The 23,450-nt window shown below is 38.2% G+C and overlaps 1 protein-coding gene across 1 annotated transcript; it reads right to left on the bottom strand.

The window, feature by feature from the left end:
- Positions 1–5,764: 5,764 nt before the first annotated feature.
- EIF2S3 (eukaryotic translation initiation factor 2 subunit gamma) lies at positions 5,765–22,136 on the bottom strand. The gene is made up of 12 exons (XM_007463966.1): positions 22,061–22,136; positions 21,445–21,508; positions 20,318–20,445; positions 20,106–20,227; positions 17,901–17,995; positions 16,459–16,617; positions 15,369–15,503; positions 13,789–13,883; positions 13,224–13,368; positions 10,917–11,086; positions 10,377–10,549; positions 5,765–6,180 (listed from the first exon to the last, which is right to left on the bottom strand). The coding sequence occupies exons 1-12, from the start codon at positions 22,127–22,129 to the stop codon at positions 6,117–6,119; spliced, it is 1,419 nt and encodes a 472-aa protein (XP_007464028.1). The 5' UTR covers positions 22,130–22,136; the 3' UTR covers positions 5,765–6,116.
- Between the last annotated feature and the right edge of the window lie 1,314 nt (positions 22,137–23,450).

The raw sequence follows: 23,450 nt of genomic DNA, 5'->3' as shown, positions 1-23,450 counted from the left end.
GAATTTTTTACAACCCTTTGGAGAAGTTTGAAGATGATTTACAAACCATAAAGTCCCTAAGACTTAAGAGAATTTGAAAGGGATAAAGATTTTAAGTTTGAGCTATAATCTGCATCTTGCCCTCATTAAATGCATTCCTGGTTAATTGAAGCTCCTACTGCGATATTCTTGACATACCTATCATTTATAAAGGGTTGATTTTTAACTCTTTTGGAGTATACTACTTAAAACTATGATTTCTGCTTAGTCTTTTTATATGTTTTTTGTAGGAAATATATTAGTCACTGTATGCTTGTAATAGGAAATTATATTTTATAGAATTTATTTATTGTAGGAATATAGATTGCAACGGATATACCAGCCTGATAGTGATGAACTTTAATGTATAATTTCACTATTATGTAAGTGGCATGGATTCACTTGCTGGTCTTGGCTTTCCCCAAAAAATCCTGTTTGAGAAAATAAACTTGTGATTCTAACAGATTCAGTGCTAACACCGACAAGGAGCGTGTTCCTTTGACACTCCTCTCGATTCTTTTTGCTAAGGTGAGCAACAACCAATACTGTATTATGAATTCTCAAAGCACTTTAAGTCAAAGAGATTATTCCCTCTCGGGATTTTCATAAAATACCTTTGGGACCAATAGTTTCACCTTTCATTTTAACCAGGGCTGAATCAAAGGTGGCTTACAGTTTTATTTCATAACAGAATAAATGTACCACAAAAGCTACTTCATGATCCCCTTTTGACTAACACTTCAGTGTCCTACAATTGTTGCCATATTAAACAATGCTGGAATAAACATCCTTCTACATAGGTCTTTGTGAACATGAGCAAATATTTCGCTATGATACATTCCCAGATGCGGAATTCTGGGTCAAAGGGTGAGATATTTTAAATCTCGATAGATGTAATCAAACTGTCCTCTTTAGAGAATGTACCACTTTATACTTCTCACCAACAATATATCCTCACCAACACTGGCTGCTATAAATCCTTTTAATTTTCGCCAATTTTAATGAGTGAAAGTGTCACATTGTTCACGTTTCTTATTACTGTACAGGCTGAACACTTCACAAATGTGTATTGGGTACTTGCATTTCTTTTATAAACAGTCTATACATATTTGCGAGCTAGATTTTCCCTGTTGCCAAAGAGCTGAAGTCAGACATATTGTTCAATAATGGTGCTTTATCCTCCAGAATAGTGTGATTACCCTGCTGCCCAATGTTTGTAAACATTCCCTTAAATGCAAGCATTAAGAGGAGTATTTGTCTAAGTTCTTCCTGAACAGTGATATGATCCCTGAGTATGAAAGTCAATGGTTCAGCACAGAACTAATTTTCTCTGCTCTGGCAAGACCCTACCTTATAAGAGTCACTGGCAGCAGCACAGCCCTTCCCTGTTGTGGAGCCTGAGGCACAAAGAAAACTCTATGGAGATGAGATGCCGTGTCTGCTCCTGCCTGTGGGACTTCACTGCCACTAACTTCCATCTTTGCCCAAATCAAATCAGCGGCGCTCAGTGTGCTCATGAGTCTACATGAGTCCTCTTCCTGCTAATCTTTAGCCCATCTAAAGTGATGCAATATGCATTTTGTCCCATTTCTATCTTACTGATTTGTACTAGGAATATTAATCTTTCACATTTCATGTAAGTTTTAATTATTTTCTCTCAACCTATCATCTTTTAAATCTGTAATCTCCTTGGCTGTAAGTTTTGAACTTTTTATGTATCAGATCTACCAACTTTTCCTTTAGGCCTTTGGGTTTGTTTTGCCTTCCTCATCCAAACTTTTAAAATAATCCCCTAAGATTTCTTTGTTCATAATTTTGTCTCAATAAAATATCTTAAATAAGGTTTTAAATAAAAGATCTTTTATCCCCAAATGGCTCACGATTTTGACTAAAAAAGTCTATTCTTTTTCTCACTGACATAAAATGCTGCCTATAGCATGTATTATTAAAATTTTATATCTGGTTGTAAAGTTTGTTCCAATGATTGATCTACTTCAGCATCAATACCACACTTCTTAAATTGTGGCTTTATCATATGTTCTAAAACATGTCAAGTCTCCCATCATATTATTTTAAACAAGTTTATTTACTATTCCCCCCAACCCCGTCAAGAACACTTACATTTTTATTCAGTCACTTATTTATTTATTTACCTGTGCTGCGCGGCTTGTGGGATCTTAGTTCCCCGACAAGGGATTGAACCCAGGGCCTCGGCAGTGAGAACGCAGAGTCCTAACTAATGGACTGCCAGGGAATTCCGGTTTATTTATGATTCTTGTGAATCTTACTTTTCCAAATCTTTAATATCAACTGGACAAGTTCTTTAAAAAACCTTATTGGAATTTTTATTCAGAATGCACTGAATTGGGCTTCCCTGGTGGTGCAGTGGTTAAGAATCCGCCTGCCAATGCAGGGGACACGGGTTCGAGCCCTGGTCTGGGAAGATCCCACATGCCACGCAGCAACTAAGCCCGTGCACCACAACTACTGAGCCTGTGCTCTAGAGCCTGCGTGCCACAACTACTGAGCCTGCGCACCTAGAGCCTGTGCTCCACAACGAGAAGCCATCACAATTAGAAGCCTGCGCACAAGAGTAGCCCCCGCTCACCACAACTAGAGAAAGCCTGTGCACAGCAAGGAAGACCCAACACAGCCAAAAATAAAAATTAATTTAAAAAATAATAAACTATAAAAAAATACACTGAATTTATAGGTGGAAAAAAAGGAGTCATCTGTACAATATTGAGTATTCTCATCTAAGAGTACTGCCTATTTTTTCATTACTCATATGCTCCTCTCTTGTCCTTCAACAAATTAGTTTTATTCATGTATATCTTGCATAATCTTATTAAATGTATACCTGCTAAGTTTATACCCATGGCATTTTCTGATTTGTGTGTCTGTGTGTACATGTGTGTGGTGTAAACTAATTAGTAAATTATTTAGTAAACTAATAATTTTTGCATGTTTATTCTGAACTGTCACCTCACTGAACTCTCATAGCAGTTCAAGTTTTTCAGTTTCTGGGTTGTATTTTCTAGGCAGACAATCTTATTATACCTTGTAAGTAACGTTCTGTCGCTTCCATTCTCAATATTTCCATCTCATTTGCTAAGCCCCAGAGAACAATACTGTAGAATTCAAGCGGTAGCTGATATTCTTGACTTGTTCCAGACACTAATGAGAATATAGAGAAGCCAAACAATAATATGAATTCTGGTGCAATGCAATTGATGACTACTTCCCAACCCTCTGAATTTACCCTTGTTATTTCATTAACCTCACAACCCCACATTTTACCCAACTGAAACTTTATCCCACCTATAGCATTATGGAAGGATGTTACTGTGCTCCAATGTTTCATCATTAAAAACAGTGATTCTGATAGTTCTCTAAGTACCTTATATCAAGTTAATAGTGTCCTTCTCTACATTACCTACTTTTAAAAATTTTTGAATTGTATCAAATACATCTTCAAGGTATGCTTTTTCCTTTCACCTCTAAAAGCTCCAGGTACATACAAGAATGCATTACTCTTTCAATAGAATGCTGGACTTAAGTTACTAATATTTTAGTGTGGATTTTATAACTTTGTGAGAATGGTCTCTAGTGGTTTGCTTTTGCTTTGTTTTTGGTAGTGTTCTCTCCATGTTTGGGCAGCAAGGATATAATAATTTTGAACGATGAATTAGAATGTCTCCTTTTTTGCTTCCTTTTTGTGTCCTACATTCTGGTACAAATTAAACAACAGGAATTACCCATTCCTTGTATTGTGAGTTTGTGGAAATTTCTGCAGACGAAATTTTTTAATAACCTCAGTTTCTTGATTATCAATATTTTAAGGGTATCTGCTTCATCTCTGGTAATTTAAAGAATTTTTATGTATTTCCAGAGAAGCATCCATTTCCTTTCACCATATTAAATTTTTCTGGAAATAGAATTTCAGAAGTTTTATGGGAGTGCAGCTATTTGCACACTCTTATTAAAAGAAAAATTCTTTTTTGCTCTGCAAAAACCAAAAACACACACACACATCATCATCATCTTTGGAGGTTACATACAAAGAGTGAAATAGTAGAGTGAGCTTTCTAGGTCAGCCTGGAAATCATTTGGAAGATGTCAAAGCTACTGTCCTGATGCCCCCCATTCCTGTGAGATGAACTTTATAATTTATCAGAGTGGTGCATAGCATTCTCTCTTACAAAAAGGTTAACTCTGGCTGTGTTGAGAATAGACTGCAGTGGGGCAAGTGTGGAAGTGAGGAGTTGTTACAGGGCTATTCAGGGTTGAGAGCCACTGGTGGCTTGGACTAGGACAGTAGCAGTGCAGATGGTGAGAACTGGTCAGATTCTGAAAATACCTTAACAGGAGAGCCAACAGGATTTACATATACAGTGTACTTTCATCAATAACCTCGCATTACAGGCAGATTCTCAACCAGGTACAACTTTTGCTGAAAATCACTGTTCTATGAAAACAAGGCCCACTGTTTTCATATTCGCGTATTCCCATTTACACTAAGCACAGTGCTTTGCAAATTTCTTGAAATTCATGTGGATGTTTGAAATAGAAAAGACTTCTGGTTTCAGTTCTGACATGAGATCAATTACAATAAATTAGTGAACTTGGGTCTTATGTTACTCCAGAATTTCTGGTAGAAGGTGCTTACAAAACACATGGGGACATGTTAGACATAAAATTAATGTTTGGATTAAAACCTTGTTTCATTTAAGTGTGTTCTCCATGCTATAACACAACCCTTCAAAGTCAAGAAGTATGTAACATTAATATGTTTCCCCAAAACTTATAAACTTACCTAACAACCAGAGCCACAGCTTTTAAACTTCTACAAGGCAGCATGTCCAATGCCCAAAAGAGCACAAGGTTACAACTGTGGCATCAAGTCCCACATTAAATGAAAATTTAAGAAAAGCAAACAAGATTATTATCAGACTACCAAACCTTAGTAAGATTCTGTTATTCGATACTCCTACTTCTCAACTCTCTAAATTTGTTACTCAACACAGGGGAGCTTTAAAAATTAATGCCTAGGCTCCACCCAAAGCCAATTAAAATCAGAATCTCTGTGGAGCATCTATTGTTTTTTAAGCTTCCCCAACAATTCTAATGTCAGCCAGAGTTAAGAACCACTGCTTTAACAAAATTTTATGAAACAAAAATAAACAAAAATTAAAATGCATAACACAGGAAAAGTGCAGGAACACGGAGAATAAGTTAAAAGTGAAAGGGCTCACCCTTTGCTGTATAACATTTTTTGCCTCCTGAAAGTTCCAAAGATCACTAATATTTGAATCTACATCATAACCTTATCAACTAAGCAGTTAAGAAAAAACATAAAATAAGGCCTGGAAAAGATCTTTGTTACTTAACTAAAATCACCTGGTGTTAAAAGTACTTTCCAATGGGGGAATGCTGTAGGGTTTCGGGCGTAAAGCAATGCAGAAACAATCGCAGGGCATCACAGGGAGAGGATGAGAACTTCGGGCTCTAGCTTCCTGTGTTCTAGTCCAGAAAAAAAGGGGAGAGAAAGGAGTGTCCATGGGAACAAGCCCTCATGCCTGAAAGGACAATTTTATTTGAACCTATTAATTTGTCACTCAAAAAGATAAAAGCAACATAAAATATGGGGTAAAGGGAAGTTGGTCTTCAAGAATTTGTCTTCAAGTTTTTACTGATAACAATAATCCTTCAAGCCTGGAGCTACTCAAAGACGAATCATGAAAAATAAGAAGAAAAATTTTATTTCAAACAGATTCAGTGGTATGTGTGCTACAGCAAAGGCTGGTTGTAGCAGTTTCCTTTCAAACCTGCACTGATGTATAAATTAGATGTTATTTGGGAATGATTAATTTCTGGTAAAATGTAGATTCAATCCAACATTATGCCAATTTTTACATTTATTGTAGACCCTATTTTAGTACTAGAGGTTAAATTTTCATCACCAAAAAAGGAGAATAACCTTACAGCTACTCCTAAGGTCATGAGCTGTGAAATTAATTCCTCACTATTGCTTTGAAAATATACCCCTAGGTTGTTAAGAGAAATTCCGACTTCATCCAAATCTGTTATTTAATTCTTCAGTCATCATCTACTGTTGGCTTGATTGTCACTCCTCTTCTTATTTGACCCCAACCAATTAAACTGCAAAATAAAAATAAAAGAAATCATGAATTTTATATCCATTTCATTATCATTACCACACAATCACATGACGTAACTAGTTTTACTTGCCTATCTGCTAAATCTAAATTTGTTTCCAAAACCTGCTCCTCCAGAAAGAAAGCTCACGTTATCTTCTTAGACTCAGAGAGATGGGCTCTAGCCAGAAGGAATGATAGGAAAGGCAAACAAAAAGGTGCTAGTATAAATATGCTCATCTTCACTCTTATCAAAATATACCTGCCCCTCAGAACCACTAATGAAGCAACTTCCAGTCCGCCCAAGGAACCATGCTGATACACAAACCACCTCAGTCTGACATTTTTTTAAAATTTCATTCTCTTTTCCTCTTTGAAAAATGTTTTTGTTTTGTTCTGTTTTGTTTTTTAACCATTCACAGCACTTCAAAAGATCACCATGGCTTGCTTTATCATGACTTTAGCTGGTAAAGGAAATTAAGAGAAGACCTAGAGGACTAGATAATCTATAAACAGATTACTCTCAAGAGCAGAGGGATTTCTGCTCCTTCTCTCTTTCAATGTCTGTTCTAGTCACTGGTCAGGCCAGACTGCTACCTCAACCGTAGCTTCTAGAACAGAACTTACCTAAGCATGGGTTAAAAACAACAAATCTAAAGAATATAAGGATGGTTCAGATGCTTCCATTTCTTTTAACATACTTGATAATTTTTTTTTTTTTTTTTCTTGCGTTATGCGGGCCTCTCACTGTCGTGGCCTCTCCCATTTGCGGAGCACAGGCTCCGGACGCGCAGGCTCAGTGGCCATGGCTCATGGGCCCAGCCGCTCCGCGGCATGTGGGATCTTCCCGAAACGGGGCACGAACCCGCGTCTCCTGCATCGGCAGGCGGACTCTCAAGCACTGCGCCACCAGGGAAGCCCAATACTTGATAATTTTTAAGCAACGTATAAAATTTCATTTGGGTAGAAGCCTTTATAATATTAGTAGACAGGGACCTCACTGGTGGTCCAGTGGCTAAGACTCTGTGCTCCCAATGCAGGGGGACCGGGTGCGATCCCTGGTCAGGAAACTAGATCCCACATGCTGCAACTAAGAGTTCACGTGCCATAGCTAAAGCTCCCGCACGCAGCAACGAAGATCCTGTGTGCCACAACTAAGACCTGGCGCAGCCAAATAAATAAATAAATATAAAAAAAATAGTACACAGACACAAAAAGGTCATTCCTTTCTTTTAAAATACACTGTAAATCAGTATGTCTATAACAGCAAATAGTATAATCACACAAGAGTAAAATCAAGCAGGCATAAATCACCACAAAGAAGAAATGATTTACTTAAAAGAGAATAAAAAGTTTAACTCTGTCTAAATTAGAGAGTAATAATAATAATTCATATCTTCTGAACAGTAAATGGTGAGAGACCATCCTGAGGCACTGTACCAGGGGAGCCTTAATAAGGGAGGTAGGTAATGAGAAAAAAACAAAGCCAAGGGTGATTTGAGTAATCATGGGGACAATCAGGACACAGAACAGTCTAATTTAGAGGGTTTATATGAGACAAAGCAGGAGAAACTTAAAATTCGTTCAAGCAGGCTTCCAGAAAGGTCCTGAATATCAGAAAGTAGTGGGAAGCTACTAAAAATTACTGAGTACAGCATGAAAAAATGTTTTACGAAGATTAATTTTGACTGAGTGCTTAAGTAACAGTGGAAGAGGCAAATTAGGAATTTTTTGCAATAACTTTTATGTGTGAAATGATGGTGGTATGGGCTATAATGAGGTCACACAGAATAGTAAGGAAACAGTAGATTTCAGTAACTAACCAGGAAAAGAGAAAAGAGACAGGAGTCAACAATATGTGCATGTTTCCTAGCTTCATCCACTCGAAGTGTCCCGAAGTAACAGCACCTTAGGAGCAACAAGCACACCTAGCACCCGTATCTGCATTTCTAATACCATTTTCCACTAAGAGGAACCAGGGCCCCCTCAGGAGAAATGACCAATTCTAAACTGGAGCAGGGGAGAGGTACAAGATGACTCCAGAACATCTTGTGCCACAAAGTAAGGAATCAAAAAAACAAAAACAAAAACAAACCCAATGGGGAAATATTGAGGCTTGCCCAAGTCCCAACCTGTCCATGGGGCTGCTATCTGCTTTGTAAAACAAAGCAGAGGGTTTGTCTTCTAAGAAAAGTCATCTTCTCTGAAAAAGCCTCTTATGTAGTTGGCTTTGGCATCTTCCCAAGGTAGGAGGGCAGGGACTGATTCTGGGTTTTCAGTTGAGGTAGAGAAGACAGTGGCTATTACCAGAAAGTCCAGAGTGGGATGTAGTTACCTCCAGAATGCATCACTGCTAACCTAGCCTGGGTTTCATGACAGTCATAGAAATGGATTCGTTAATAAAATAATAGGTTAAAAAAAAAGAGGGGAAATGTCAAAAGGACATAGGAGTCACCTAAAGGGTCTCTACTGGACAAATCCTTGACAATTTGGGTATCAAAATAAATAAAAACAGGTTATCACCTCACACCAGTCAGAATGGGCATCATCAGAAAATCTACAAACAACAAATGCTGGAGAGGGTGTGGAGAAAAGGGAACCCTCTTGCACTGTTGGTGGGAATGTAAATTGATACAGCCACTACAGAGAACAGTATGGAGGTTCCTTAAAAAACTAAAAATAGAACTACCATACAACCCAGCAATCCCACTACTGGGCATATACCTGAGAAAACCATAATTCAAAGAGTCATGTACCACAATGTTCACTGCATCACTATTTACAATAGCCAGGACATGGAAGCAACCTAAGTGCCCATTGACAGACGAATGGATAAAGATGTGGTACATACATACAATGGAATATTAGCCATAAAAACGAAATTGGGTCATTTGTAGAGACACGGATGGATCTAGAGACTGTCATACAGAGTGAAGTAAGTCAGAAAGAGAAAAACAAATATGTGTATTAATGCATATTCGTGGAACCTAGAAAAATGGTACAGATGAACCGGTTTGCAAGGCAGAAATAGAGACACAGATGGAGAGAACAAACTTGGCGGGGTGGGGAGGTGATGGTGGGATGAATTGGGAGATTGGGGTTGACATATATACACTAATATGTATAAAATGAACAACTAATAAGAACCTGCTATATAAAAAATAAATAAAATTCAAAATAAATAAAATAAATAAGAACAGTAATGAATCATAACCTACTGAATAAAATAGGATGCCATGAGTGAGTATTATAACTAGATAAGTAAATAACAGGACAGAAACAATGACAAATGAAAAATGAGGAGTGGTGGAGCTGGGGGATGGGGATCACCATTTTGTAAACACTATAATCAAGCTCAGTTCAGACAAAAATCATCAGTGGATGCTAAATCCAGTGGGATGGGATTTGATGAGGAGCAGGCTATTTGCATAGAGTCGCCCCACAGAACGCTTATTTGCAAGGGTAAAAAAGAGTAACTATATAGTGGAGAAACTGGCTAACACCTTGGCTGCATGATCAAAATTAACCTCAACAAGGAGGAATCAGATATCATGGGTCTCTGGCTGTGACTCCCTAAGGAGAGAATCACCAGCTACACGAAAGTATTCCAACCAAGAATACGTAACCTGAATCTAATCTTAGGAAATACCAAGTAAACCCAAACTGAGGAGCAGTCTAGAAAGGAACTAGCTTGTATTCTTCAAAATTGCCAATGACAAGACAAAGAAAGGCTGAGGAAGTTCCAGATTAGAGATCAAGAGACATGAAAACTAAATGCAATGCATGATCCTAGATGGGGGACACAGAGGACATTACTGGAAGAAGTGATAAAACTGGAAAAGACTGTAGATTTCAGTATTTTAACAATGTTAAACTTGTGAAGTGGTTATATAAGAGAATATCCTTGTTTTTAGGAAATATACACCAAAGTATTAAGACATCAAGGGGCAACCTATTCCTCAAATGGTTCAGAAAAAGATAAGGGAGATATTAAACCTAAGTTCGCTGGTTTTCGCATAGGTTGTGTCTATCACAAATCAGGCCTAGAAATATAGATTTCTAAGTCAATCGAATAAACAGTTGAGACTTGAAACCACAGTATAGTAACTGCTGCGTTCAAGGTAAAGTATGTTTGTGCATGTGTTAAGAAAACTGATTCTGTCTTTTTTATTAGGCACTGACAAAGGCTAATAAACTTACCGCCAGTGTTTCTCAACTCTTCGGCTAAGTGCAATTTTTTCTCCTACTTCTGTGCACACAGGATTAGTCAAAACAATTTTGCCCAGATCAGCCTTGACTGCACTAACTCTTCCTCCTGTCGACAGGGATCCTATGTTCACCATAAGCACTTCATTCTTAGACAGCTTTTGCACCTAGGGAAATCAAGGGGGGAAAAATAAACCCCAAAATCAAGAAAATAACTGCTTATTTTCCTACCACCTTGTCAACAAAAGATGTCAGCAATTTTCCATCTCTGCCAACCTGATCTCAGTAAGACTTTTCTAAAAAATCGCATGGATAATAGGAATTATCATGTCACTATCATACATGACATACTGTTTCTTGTTTTGTTTTACTTTGAACTGACTGCCATACAGAAGTTCTCAATTTTCAGGAAGTCAAATTTATCTACCTCTTCCTTTTTCTTAATCCCATGTTAACTGAAAACAAATGAACCTCAAAACTGGTCTTAACTGCACTGTCACTTTTTTTGGAACAGGAATTACAGAAAGCACTTACTTTTGCTGCTTTCTTGTCTCCTTCAGTGCGTACACCTAGAAGCCGTCTAAGCAGGAAATAGGAAATTTCCAGTTCTGTGAAGATCTCAGGTAAAGCTCCAACTGCACCAAGTACCTGCCCCACCATTCTGTCAGCCCGGCACAAAGTGGGGTCAATTTTTGTTCCGACTCCTAATACAAAATAAGATATACATTTTATTGTTCAACATTGTATTTCCTATAAAGCTGTTTACCCAAAAGACTTAGTCAAACAAGTACAGCATATACCTATACATTTTAATACACACTTATATTTTCATATTCATGTATTAGCTATAGATGTGACAAAATACCTGTTTTATCTGAAGAAACAGAACTGTAAACTCATGGGTTAGTTGGGCATTTGAGAACAGAAAGATTCTGTTGATTTAAATACTAAGCAAAGGACAAACAGAGCTAAGAGCCTAACTCAAAAATGAGCCTGAATATCCTTAATGAAGGTTGAAAAGATACGCAATTCATAATGAGTAGTTTTCAGGATATTTGCCTGCCATTTCTCCCCTGGAAGGCTGATCAAAAAGATAGCTTAAAGACTTTATATGATTCCTGGGATCCACTTCAAAATATTTTATCCGTATGTCTTTCAAGGAGAAGAGCGAAGAAGATACAAAGATGAGGCAAGAATAGTAAAGTAGGGCTTCCCTGCTGGCGCAGTGGTTGGGAGTCCGCCTGCTGATGCAGGGGACACGGGTTCATGCCCCGGTCCGGGAAGATCCCACATGCCACGGAGCAGCTGGGCCCGTGAGCCATGGCTGCTGAGCCTGCGCATCCAGAGCCTGTGCTCCGCAATGGGAGAGGCCACAGCAGTGAGAGCCCCGTGTACCGCAAAAAAAAAAAAAAAAAAAAGAACAGTAAAGTATTGGGAATTCCTGGCAGTCCAGTGGTTAGGAGTTGGTGCTCTCACTGCCATGGGCCCAGATTCCAGGGAACTAATATCCCACAAACCGCGTAGCGTAGCCAAAGTAAAAAAAAGAGTGGTAAAGTATTAACTGTTGAACCTGGGTGGTGGCTACATGACCGCACATTACACTACATTACACTATTCTCTCACTTTTATGTTTGAAAAGTTCCGTAAGTTAAATTTTAGAAGTCTCCAGAGTGTCCTTGTTTACAAAACAAACAATAAGGATAAAATTATACATGGTAAACTCCTAATTACAAGATACAATAGAAAAATGAATTATATAGCCAAACACCAGAGAACAAAAAGGCAAACTCCTTCAACAAATGTTTTCTTCTTTAATCCAAAAGTTATAATACCTCTAATTCTCACTGTATCTTGCCTTTTTCTGGGTATCTGGTAACACACTATTGTATGAGATGAGAAGATCCATAAATTATCTCAGTAATTCCAATATAATGGAAGTTATCTTCTTTAATTCCCACCTCAGTGTAACTATGATCTGACATGATCCAGCTGACACTTGTGGATAACTCTTCATTTGCAAAACATACATTAAAAAAAACAAAAACAAAAAACCACCACCACTCTACCCCCAAAACCATGTAGGCTAAAAAAAAAAAGTATAGTTAGGTTTTTTGTTTTTGTTTTTGTTTTTTTTGTAGTACCTGGGCCTCTCACTGTTGTGGCCTCTCCCGTTGTGGAGCACAGGCTCCGGACGCGCAGGCTCAGCGGCCATGGCTCACGGGCCCAGCCGCTCCACAGCATGTGGGATCTTCCCGGACCGGGGCACGAACCCGTGTCCCCTGCATCGGCAGGCGGACTCTCAACCACTGCGCCACCAGGGAAGCCCTAGTTAGGTATTTTAAATGATAGGACATAAAACTTAGTTACTGCTAAAATGGAGCTACTTTAAAAACTAAACCAAGGGCTTCCCCGGTGGCACAGTGGTTGAGAGTCTGCCTGCCGATGCGGGGGACACAGGTTCGTGCCCCGGTCCGGGAAGATCCCACATGCCGCGGAGCGGCTGGGCCCGTGAGCCATGGCTGCTGAGCCCGCGCATCCGGAGCCTGTGCTCCGCAACAGGAGAGGCCACAACAGTGAGAGGCCCGCGTACAGAAAAAAAACAAAAAACAAAAAAACAAAACTAAACCAAAGTTCTACTTTATGTTTAAAATTAAATTTTACAAACACATGAAACCATCTTATGACCTAAAATCAACAGCTTAACCACATATGTTCCTCTACCCCATTCAATTATTAAACATCAAATTAAAAATCTATATCTTTATGAGTAATATGTTTCTCATGAAAAGTACCATGAATATCCACAAATTAAAAACGTAGGGATGAGAGAAAATTCTTTACCAATAAGACCTCCTGGAGCAGCATACTGAAGATCATTATGCTCTGCGAAAAGTGATACAATTTTGGAAAAGATGGGTTTACACATGAGCTTTCCTTCACTATCTTTGGAAACAATACCAGGTCTGACTTCTATCTCCTGGCCCACCTGTAAAAATATAAATTAGTGATTAGAATTTGTGGGACAACACGATTTCCATTACATACAAAAAGTCCTAACAGGAAGACCACAAAACTGAAAAGCAATCCTTTCTCTATTTCAAAGATCACAATTAAAAAAAATAAGATATGGGAGAGATCTTCAAAACCAGAACCATCCAAATGTTTCAAACTACCTATCACACAGGCCTATCACCATATAAAATGTGCTCCATATTCATAGAAGCCTATAAAGTTAGAGGTCAAACACACTCAAAAGATATAATAGTAAACAAAGAAGTCTATATCAAGTACTAGACACCATGAAGAAAAAAATTATTTTTCAATTTGGAGTGTTCATACTATTTTCCTAATTAAGACAAGAGAAAAACAAACAAAATAAAAACACAACAACCAAAACCTAGTTTACCTTTAATACTCCTTTTAGAATACTACCACCAGCTACACCCCCCTTAAGGTCATCAACTTCACAGCCAGGTTTGTTGACATCAAAGGATCTAATAACTAAAAAAAAACAAAACAAATTAAAGCCAATTCTGTTCACTTTAACTTCAGAAAAATTTGATTAAGTTAACTTCTCTAAAATAGTAGACACATAAGATTTATACAAGGGGGACCTTGTGACAAAATCTAATATTATTCCAACTAAGTATACTGCAACCTTAATTACAATGGAAAAAGTGGAAATAACTTAAAAGTTCATTGATAGGAGGCATATTTTGGTACACCCATAGTGTGGAGTATCATGCAGCTATTAAAAAAGAATGTTAGAGCACATGTAATGATGTGGAAGGATAACCTTCATATATTGTTAAGGAAAAAAGAAAAAACTAGTTATGCATAGTATGATCCCACTTCCACAAACAAAAACTAAAACAAGAAATGTGTATATGTTTATATATGATGATATGAACAAAGAGAAAGGTGCGGGAATAGTACACACCAACTGTTAACTTTGGTTACTTCAGGGCTAAAGGGCGAGGCAGGGAGACTGTAGACCTTTTTCTTCATATACCTCTATATTATATGATTTCTGCATTAAAAATGTAGTTTTAAAACTTCAAAACAACCCTAGGATTGGACTTCCCTGGTGGCACAGTGGTTAAGAATCCACCTGCCAATGCAGGGGACAAGGGTTCAATCCCTGGTCCGGGAAGATCCCACATGCCACAGAGCAACTAAGCCCGTGCGTCACAACTACTGAGCCTGCACTCTAGAGCCCACGAGCCACAACTACTGAGCTGGCGCACCTAGAGCCCGTGCTCCGCAATGAGAAGCCTGTGCACCACAACGAAGAGTAGCCCCAGCTCGCCGCAACTAGAGAAAGCCCACACACAGCAACAAAGACCCAACACAGCCAAAAGATTAATTAATTAATTAATTAATTAAAAACAAAAAACAAAAAACCCCACAACCCTAGAACTATGTGACCTGCACTTCGGTCCTGAGAGCAGTGATCATTAAGAAGGGGTACACATCACAATTACCCAAGAGAACCCTTCCCACAACACACAGAGGGGGGACTGGATGAAGGGAGAGGTTCAAATGTCTGTTTTGAAAAGGCTCCTATATCTATGTAGAAATCACGAGTTTGGATGATCAAATTATACCAATATTGGTACTATGAACTTAAATAAGTTGAAAGAGATGAAAATCTTCATTAATGGTAAAATGAAATAATTTGTATGGAAATTCTAATATCCTGCTCCTGACTAAAACATAATTCCTTACAGAATAATGCATTACTCCATCTCAATCACATAACATATCACATACCAAGCACAAAAAGACTAAAAGTTCCTTCTGTATTCAAAACTTTCTCTCATCAGTAATGCAATCTAGTACAGCTAATACAATCTCAGAATTAACTGAGTTCAAAAAAATTTTATGGAGATTGTAATTTATTATCACCTCTGCAGAAATCATTGCTGATTCCCTTAAAGAGAAATCACCAATGTGGAAAAGATCAGACAAAATCCTATCACTTACCAATAAGTCGGGGTTCTGAAGTAAAGTCTCTTGGGGGTACTGGAATTTTCTTTACTATGTACTCACAGACAACTTCAATATTGTATTTTAGCTGAGCAGAAATTGGAATAATAGGAGCTCCTTCTGCTACTGTACCTGTAAGACAAAATTCAGAAAGATCAAAATTCTTCAGTTTTACAGAACTTGTTCTTTACATATTATAGGAAACAGTTAAGATTACTAAAATAGATGCCTAAACATCCCCAAATACCAGCAACAGGTAGAAAATGATAAGTCTTTTTAGAAAAGGGTCAGTAGTATTCTGTTTGTTTTTGCTCCTGAAAATAAATACTATTGCATTTAAGGGAAAAAAAGTCAAAATATATTAATAGATATATTTAATACACCAAAATGATAAAACTGCTCAAAAGAATAAAATACTAACACTCCTGGGAAAGAGCACTTTACTAGTTGAAATATTTCTGATAACATATAATTAACTTCCCAATAAATGTCAAGATAAAATTATAGACTCTGCTAATCAAAGACTGATGGCATATATAGTATTTGCTCCTTATTAATTAAATGTCAAACAGGCTGGTGAAAGAAACGGACCAAACACAATGAGGTTTTAATCAAAATGATTTATTCTTTTTTGTTATGAGAGAACTAGGTGCATAGGAAATCAACCTTTCTAGCAAGAAAAACAAGGCTAAGAGAGGATCAAATGTCAATAATAAGATGTCTTCCCTGAAATGAAAAACACTGCTGTTAGAGGAAAGGAATACTGAAAGATAAAATAAATCATTGTCAGTTTCAATTCTAAAAGTAGCTACTCAGTAAGAACAGTGTAAGACTGAAGGTTTTTTTTATGGATTTTTAAAAAAATTAATTAATTAATTATTTTGGCCATGTCGCGTGGCTTGCGGGATCTTAGTTCCCCGACCAGGGATTGAACCCACTCCCTCGGCAGTGAAAGTGCAGAATCCTAACCACTGGACCGCCAGGGAATTCCGAAGACTTAAGGCTTTTTTTTTTTTTTTTTTTAAATGCTTTTGTTCATTTTACTATCACTGAGGAGGATTTTTATTAGATATTAATGGCTTCTTACCTTGTACAAATGCAAGGATCTGTTCATACTGTTCTTTAGCCTGGCTTTCTTTTACCAAATCAATTTTATTTTGTAGAATCAAAATATGCTTCAGTTTCATGATTTCTATAGCAGCCAGGTGTTCAGAAGTCTGGGGCTGAGGACAAGACTCATTACCAGCTAAATGATAAAGAATAAAAAAGATGCATGAGAATTAGCTAGAAATATCTGTCAGAATAGGCAAATCCATAAGAGACAGAAGGCAGGTTAGTGGTTGCCAGGGACTGAGGGAAAGGGGGGATCAGAGTGATTGCTTAATGGGCACCGGGTTTCCTTTTGGGGTGATGAAAATGTTCCAGAACTAGACAGTGCTGACACTTGTAGAACACTGTGAATGTACTTAATATCACTGAATTGTATACTTTAAATGGCTAAAATGCTAAATTTTGTTATGTGTATTGTACTACCAAAAAAACACTAGCTGACATCTAAAAAAGGAAACGTTTGAATGCACTAGCCCTACTCAAGGCAAAAGTCCTGGATCGTTGCCAAGCATCCACCTTTGCCCCTGCTTCATCCACTGTGCCTGGATTCACTGGAGCCTCCGGATCATTTGGCTCTCTTCCCTGGTCCTAAGCCAAAAGCTTGGACTCAACAAGTTTGACATCTCAGGGTCTGCCCTTAGCTTTTGCTCAGGCATAAGGAAGAGCCCTCTGGCTCTGTCTAGTCTTAGAGACGTTCTGGCCCAGTCAAGCTCCTGAGAGGCAGAGAGTAATTAAGGGAAGACACTTAACACAGTCCATGAATTTCAGCTACTATCAGAGGCTACTCCCTAACAAACCGAGGGAAGAACACTAAAAACAACCACTGGTATTATAAAGAAATAGGTATGTTTTTTGGGCATCTTAATGACCATCCTAAGTGATGACGTTCAGGTGTCCTGTACTATATCCACTCGGCATACTTTTAAAAATTATATCCCATAGCAACAAAATCTCTTAACAGCTCACATAAGGAAGGTGGCACAACACCAGCCTTGAAAACCCCAATTCATCTAGACTTCAGCACTTATTATGAATGAGATTTGCATCTAAATAAAACCATTATACACCAGTGTTGCAGTAGACAACTCAAAGATGCACACACAAAAAAATACATGCACTTTTACATGTAAATATAAAACTAATAAATCATTTCATGTGATCTAAGGGGAGAAAATGCACTATTGATTTTTTCAAATATATACTACCAAAAGAATTCTCACAAGACATCTGCCCTAGGCCTATCTTTAGTATTTTGTGATAGCTGGTAGACTAGGATATCATCCTGGTTGACATGTTAGTTCCCATTTCCGTCACCTTTAGGTACTGGATGTGGCCCTTAAAGGCCTTAGCTTCCCTTTAAATAGTCCATCTTGGATTTGCTCCACAATGATTTGTCCAAACCAGTTCTGACGTATTTACCTATCAACAGAAGAGCTGCATCCATCACTGCGGCACCATTCAGCATAGTAGCCATCAAAATATCGTGGCCAGGACAGTCAACAAAGGAAACATGTCTAACAATTAAAAAACAGCAATCAGTCCTAAGATCAATCAATACTTCAACATTCAAGTTACAGATTTCCTAAAATTAAATCCCTTTATATATAGAATATGAATATTACATATAAATATGAAATAAGAATATGGAAATAATTCTTATTTCTGTAAAGTCAAGTGGTTACAGGACTTGGTGTTTCTAGACCTCAGAAATAAGATTACCTACTGGCTCAATTATACTTAAAAAAAACAAACAAAAAAACTCATAGAAAAAGAGATCAGATTTGTGATTACCAGATCTGTGGTTACCAGAGGTGGGGGATGGAGGAAGGGGGAATCGAATGAAAGCAGTCAAAAGGTACACACTTTCAGTTATAAGATAAATAAGTACCAGAAATATGACATACAATATGATATAGTTAACACCACTGTTTGTTATACATGAAAGTTGTTAACAGAATAAATCTTGAGTTCTCATCATAAGGAAAAAATTTTTTCTACTCATTTAAGTTTATATGAGATGATGGATGTTCACTAAACTTATTATGATCATCATTTCACGACACATGTAAGTCAAATCATTATGCTGTACACCTTAAGCTTATACAGTTCTGTATGTCAATTATATCTCAAGAAAACTGGAGGGAAAAAATATGAAAAGAACAACAACAAAAATTACCTACTGGCTGAGAGTAAAATCACTGCAGATCATTACAAAGCAAATGAAATTAGCTATGTGTAGAAATAACAGGATACATTAACTCCCAAATCCAATCAAAGTGAATATGGCATAAAGTATATACTGGGAATGTCACTGATTTGAAAGCTAAACCAGTGTTAACAGAATGGGCAGTGCCATCTGAAAAAATTTACCAAAAACTTCTCTAGCATCTTGAAAAGTTAAAATTGCCCATCTGAAGTGCAGATGGCAGCACCATTTAAACAAAATTATGCTACTCATTCGGAATCATTATTTTTAATAATTGTATGTTCACACTCACGATCTAAAATAGGGGCAGCAGACTGGCCCACTGCCATAACCACTCATGCACATCATGTCTGCTTTCACAACACAATAGAAGAAATGAGTAGTTGCAAAGAGAATCTATGGTCTGCAAAGCTGAAAATATTTACTATTGGGCCCTTTGCAGGAAAAGTTTGCTGATATCTGATAAGGGCCACAAGTAGGGTGAGGCAAGTGAGCCACTCGCCCTAGGTGCAAAATTTAAGGGAGTGCCCAAAAAAACCCAGTAATCAAAACAAACAATATTTAAATTTAATATTTAAAAAAATCAAAATTCATGCAAAAAATCCATGATGAACAAAATATCAAAAATTTAAATGAAAACAGGATCAGCAACAATGCCACGTCAAAAGCAAATCAACCAAAAAACCCCAAGTGATAATGAAAAGGAAAACACTAATAGTTTGAGCTGTCAGGGAACTAAGATCCCACAAGCTGCACGGTGGGGCCAAAAAAAATTTTTTTTTAATTTAAAACTAAATAAATAAATAATACTATTTATCTTGATTACCGAGGCTCTTTTTCTTTTCTTTTCTTTTCTTTTTAAAGCTTCTCCCTCCCCTTAAACTTTGGGCTTCATTCGCCTCTCCCTAGTCCCAGCTCTGTCCCAATCTACAATTTCTTTGCAGAATATCCCCAACCCCCATAAACATCGCTGGGTGGATGACAGTATCCTCTAATAAAGAATAAGTATACGCAATCATATTCAGAAAACAGATGGGTAACAAGCCCGTGTATTTAAAAAACGTGATTAAGAATGGCTTTGTTCTCCTCTAAGAAACAGAAACAACACTGTTTAAGAGAAACTTAGGAGGCCTGGCAAAAAGAATCCCTTATATCCAATGAGCCGTGTTTCCCTCCATTTCATTCTGCTTATGTGATACTTTTCCTTTGGAGAACTTACATGTACATCTCAATGTAGGTTTAAATACTTGACTTTTCAAATTATTGTCATCATGGACAAGAAAAACAAAATAATGCAAAAATAAAGCATTCAACAGTTAGGTTCACTGTTTAAAGTCTCAGTTAAATATTTCAAAAAGCACAAATCACACAACAACAAAATATGAAGTGTAAAGTGTTTTTAGCAGAAAAGAGGTCACCTGACTAGTCTGAAGTTCCCTTTGGTCCCTGGAATGTCTGTAGGAAACTCATCGGGTGTACTACTTCCACAGGATCTATAACATTCTGGCCGAGGACAACTTGGGTCGTCAAGTTTATAAATCTAAAAGTTTCAATGAAAAATAGACTTGGATTTGTTATCTGCACATTCAACAATTAAAGTTAGTTTCTAATTTCACTGTACACAGCTCACCTTAGCATTAGCATAGCCAAGTTTGATTGTAATATTTCTTTCTAGTTCATTTTTGAACCTGACAGTGTGAACTCCAGAAATAGCTTTTACAACTGTAGACTTCCCATGAGCTACATGACCAATTGTACCTATAGACAAAGTACAAAAAATTAATTCACGTGCATTCAGTTACACAACATATTTTTTCAGTTTTAGAGTAGAAAACCCAAAACCATAACTCACTGTAAACATCAATGTAAAACTAATAGTGACTTCAATTTCTCCTCTTACACATCCTTGATTACAAAAAACTTAACTCTGATACAGGACTGAGGAGAACGTTCCATGTAACCGACAATCTTGTTTTAAACCATACTCAGCATAATAAAAGCTATCCATCTTATGTTTTTACTCACAGAAAAGAATGCCTTCATTTAAAATAAACACTTGGTAAAAAGCACATGAAATCCTGTATATCAAGAAACTTTCCAGCATTTTCAGAGTGAAGTAAATAGGTATGAGGAGCCCTCACACAACAAAAAGGAATCCATGAAAACAAGGAAACAACTCAGGTATCATTATGGTAATGCTGTCAAGGGTAGCACATATCTTACAAGTTTTTTTTTTTTTTTATCTTATAAGTTTTTAACAGCCTCATGGTAGAGCCTTACTTTTAACTAGGCTTTACTGTGTTGTTTGTGCAGACTCTCAAATACCCCAAATTTACAATCAGTCAACATAACTTCTTCTCTAAAGTTCTATGTGCCAATTAAGAAAAAAAAATTATCTAGTTAATAATAGCTTATGTATCAAACAAAACTTCCGCAAACTCTGCCCTTGCAATAACCCTGTGCGGCAAGTACAGTCGCGTTTCCCTCTCTTCTTTAAAATGCTACATGACTACAATCACCTTATGCTATTAAACTTTTCTTACGTATTTATCGCTTCTTCTCACCTAGTCTGTAAGCTAGGCACGGGCAACATGGGCTTCCCAAAAATATCTAGCAGGTGCTTGGCTCGCAAGAGCTGAACATCTATTTATTGAATATCTGCATCTTCATGTAATTCAGGTAATCACACAAAGGGAGAGGTTAAAATTAGTAGCCGGAGATCAATTAAGTCAGGTCTCCAAGTTATTCTTATCTTACCTATATTAATTGTGGCCTGTCTGCTGATAACTTCATGTGAAAGTGGCGTCAACTTGGTAACATCCTGCAATCGAACATTTTTATTTTAAACCGCTGTACATAAGACAAATCACAATTTTGACTTTACATTTGCTACCTACAGCTCTCTACCATTTGAATAGCCCTCTTCTACTTCTAAAGCGCTTTTTCTGTACAAGTAACCTTGGACTCTGATGACTGGGAAGCCCTAAAAGTCCTTCATCGTTACACACTACCTATGGGGGATGTGGAAGCTTGACGTCCCCCAACCTTGAGAGCATTAGCACTAAGGACAGTGCAGATACTCCCTTCCCAGACCTCCCGAACTAAAAAGCCTTAATGACACTTAACACTGTGACTTTCCAGCCGAATCATTCGGGAGGCTCGGGGTCCCACAACCGCATAGCCTCATTCCCAGCTCACATACTAGCAGAGGCGCATGGGGCGGCGCGAGCACGACTTAGGGCGCCGGGCTCCGGGTCTCCCTCCTAACCCATGCTCCCGACAGCCCGGCACTGCCTCGTCTCAAAGCCTCCCGGAAGGCCCGGTCATCCCCACTCGTGAGCTCCTTCAGCATCCTGCCAGAGCGATGACTTACCAAAGTGTTGAGATCTTGCCGAGACAGGTGCGGCTGCCCTAAAGTCACACCAGCCTCGCCCCCCGCCATCTTGCCCGGAGAGGAAGGAAGTCGTCCGGGTGGCTGCCTGACTGTTCGCAAGCCCTCCTGTGCAGGGCGGGGCAGCGGAGGCGGGAGGGCCGACTAGGGCCCAGGCCTGGCAGAGGAGGATGGCCGGTGCAGCGGAGGCCTCACTGCTTGGACTTTTCTCTCCATGGGTTTGTACAGTGCCTGCCGGCAGGCTGACTAGAAAACACAAGGTCAGTTTCAGGATCTATTCGCAACAGACCTGTTGCCTATTTATGCAGGCAACGGTAAGGGCAGCCCTAAAAAAGGCCCCTTGCTAGGCAGGCGATGCAACCGACGCGCGCGCTGGGGAGGGTGTAGCCATTTCCGTTTCCCGTGGGGCGGGCCGAAAGAATTTCCCGAAACCTGGGATTCTTTTCTGGGGTGTGAGGATAGACACTGGGAATGTCGTTCTTTACCGATTTCTATAATTTAGTAAGGCGAGATCAGCTCCGGGTCCGGCAGGGGCCCTTGGCCGGAAAGTGGCCGCGCACCGAGCTGGCGGTGGGGAGGGCGCCCTCACGCGGAGGTTCCGCGGCCCAGGGAGGGCAAAAGCAAAGTCTCTAACTTGCTCTCGGAGGGAGGTTTCTAGAGCCAGGGAGGTGGTCCATGGTGGCGCTAATGGAGCTAGCACTGGATAGAAGTTAGGTGTCGTGAGAGCGCCCCAATTTTTTTTTTAAGCCGATCCGAATTTCCATCTCTATTTTCTTTACTCTTTCTTGTTTCTAAATATTCAATGTACTTTTTCTGCAGCTGATGAAAAGTGAAGGTCTTCAAATGTCATGTTTGAGAGTACAGATAGTATTCAGTGGAAATTGGGAGTCATCAAATATGTTTTTTTATCCCAAGAACATAAAACAATCTGTACATACATATTTTTTGTAAATCTTAAATGTAAGAAAATAGTTAAAAATCACCTGCTCTAAAATCAAATGTAAAATTATTCTTTGGGGATTTGTTTTTTAAAACAGTGAAAAAAGCAAAGAGTAGTGAATATACTAAAGATATTTATAATCTCTGACTTATTTTAATATACTTGGAATTTTGTTTCTGGTAAGAGCTATTGCTTTCTTGTTTGACTTACTGATTTTCAGTAAAATGTGCATATAATAACAACAAACTATTCTGTATGAAAAAAACAAATCCAAGAAAACCCACTTCTTCACTGGAACAATTACCAATAAATCGGTATTTTAAAATTTATAAAGATTTTTGAGACTTTATTAACCCCTTTTTCATCGTGTTAAAAAGAATTACAGTAAGTTTCATTTCTCTTCATGCATTTCTACACTTTACAAATTTTCTA

Source organism: Lipotes vexillifer, unplaced genomic scaffold (assembly GCF_000442215.2).
Source record: "Lipotes vexillifer unplaced genomic scaffold, Lipotes_vexillifer_v1.1 scaffold587, whole genome shotgun sequence".
Lineage (NCBI taxonomy): Eukaryota > Metazoa > Chordata > Mammalia > Artiodactyla > Lipotidae > Lipotes > Lipotes vexillifer.
This window is presented reverse-complemented; position numbering and strand designations above follow the sequence as displayed.

Excerpts from the sequence above, each read along its gene's own strand:
- EIF2S3 (XM_007463966.1), bottom strand. The coding sequence starts at position 22,129 with ATGGCGGGGGGCGAGGCTGGTGTGACTTTAGGGCAGCCGCACCTGTCT. Across the intron at positions 16,618-17,900 it reads TGCAGCTCTTCTGTTGATAG|CTGGTAATGAGTCTTGTCCT; the intron begins GTAAATACGTCA and ends TTTATCATTTAG. Across the intron at positions 15,504-16,458 it reads GATCCTTGCATTTGTACAAG|GTACAGTAGCAGAAGGAGCT; the intron begins GTAAGAAGCCAT and ends TTTGTCTTACAG.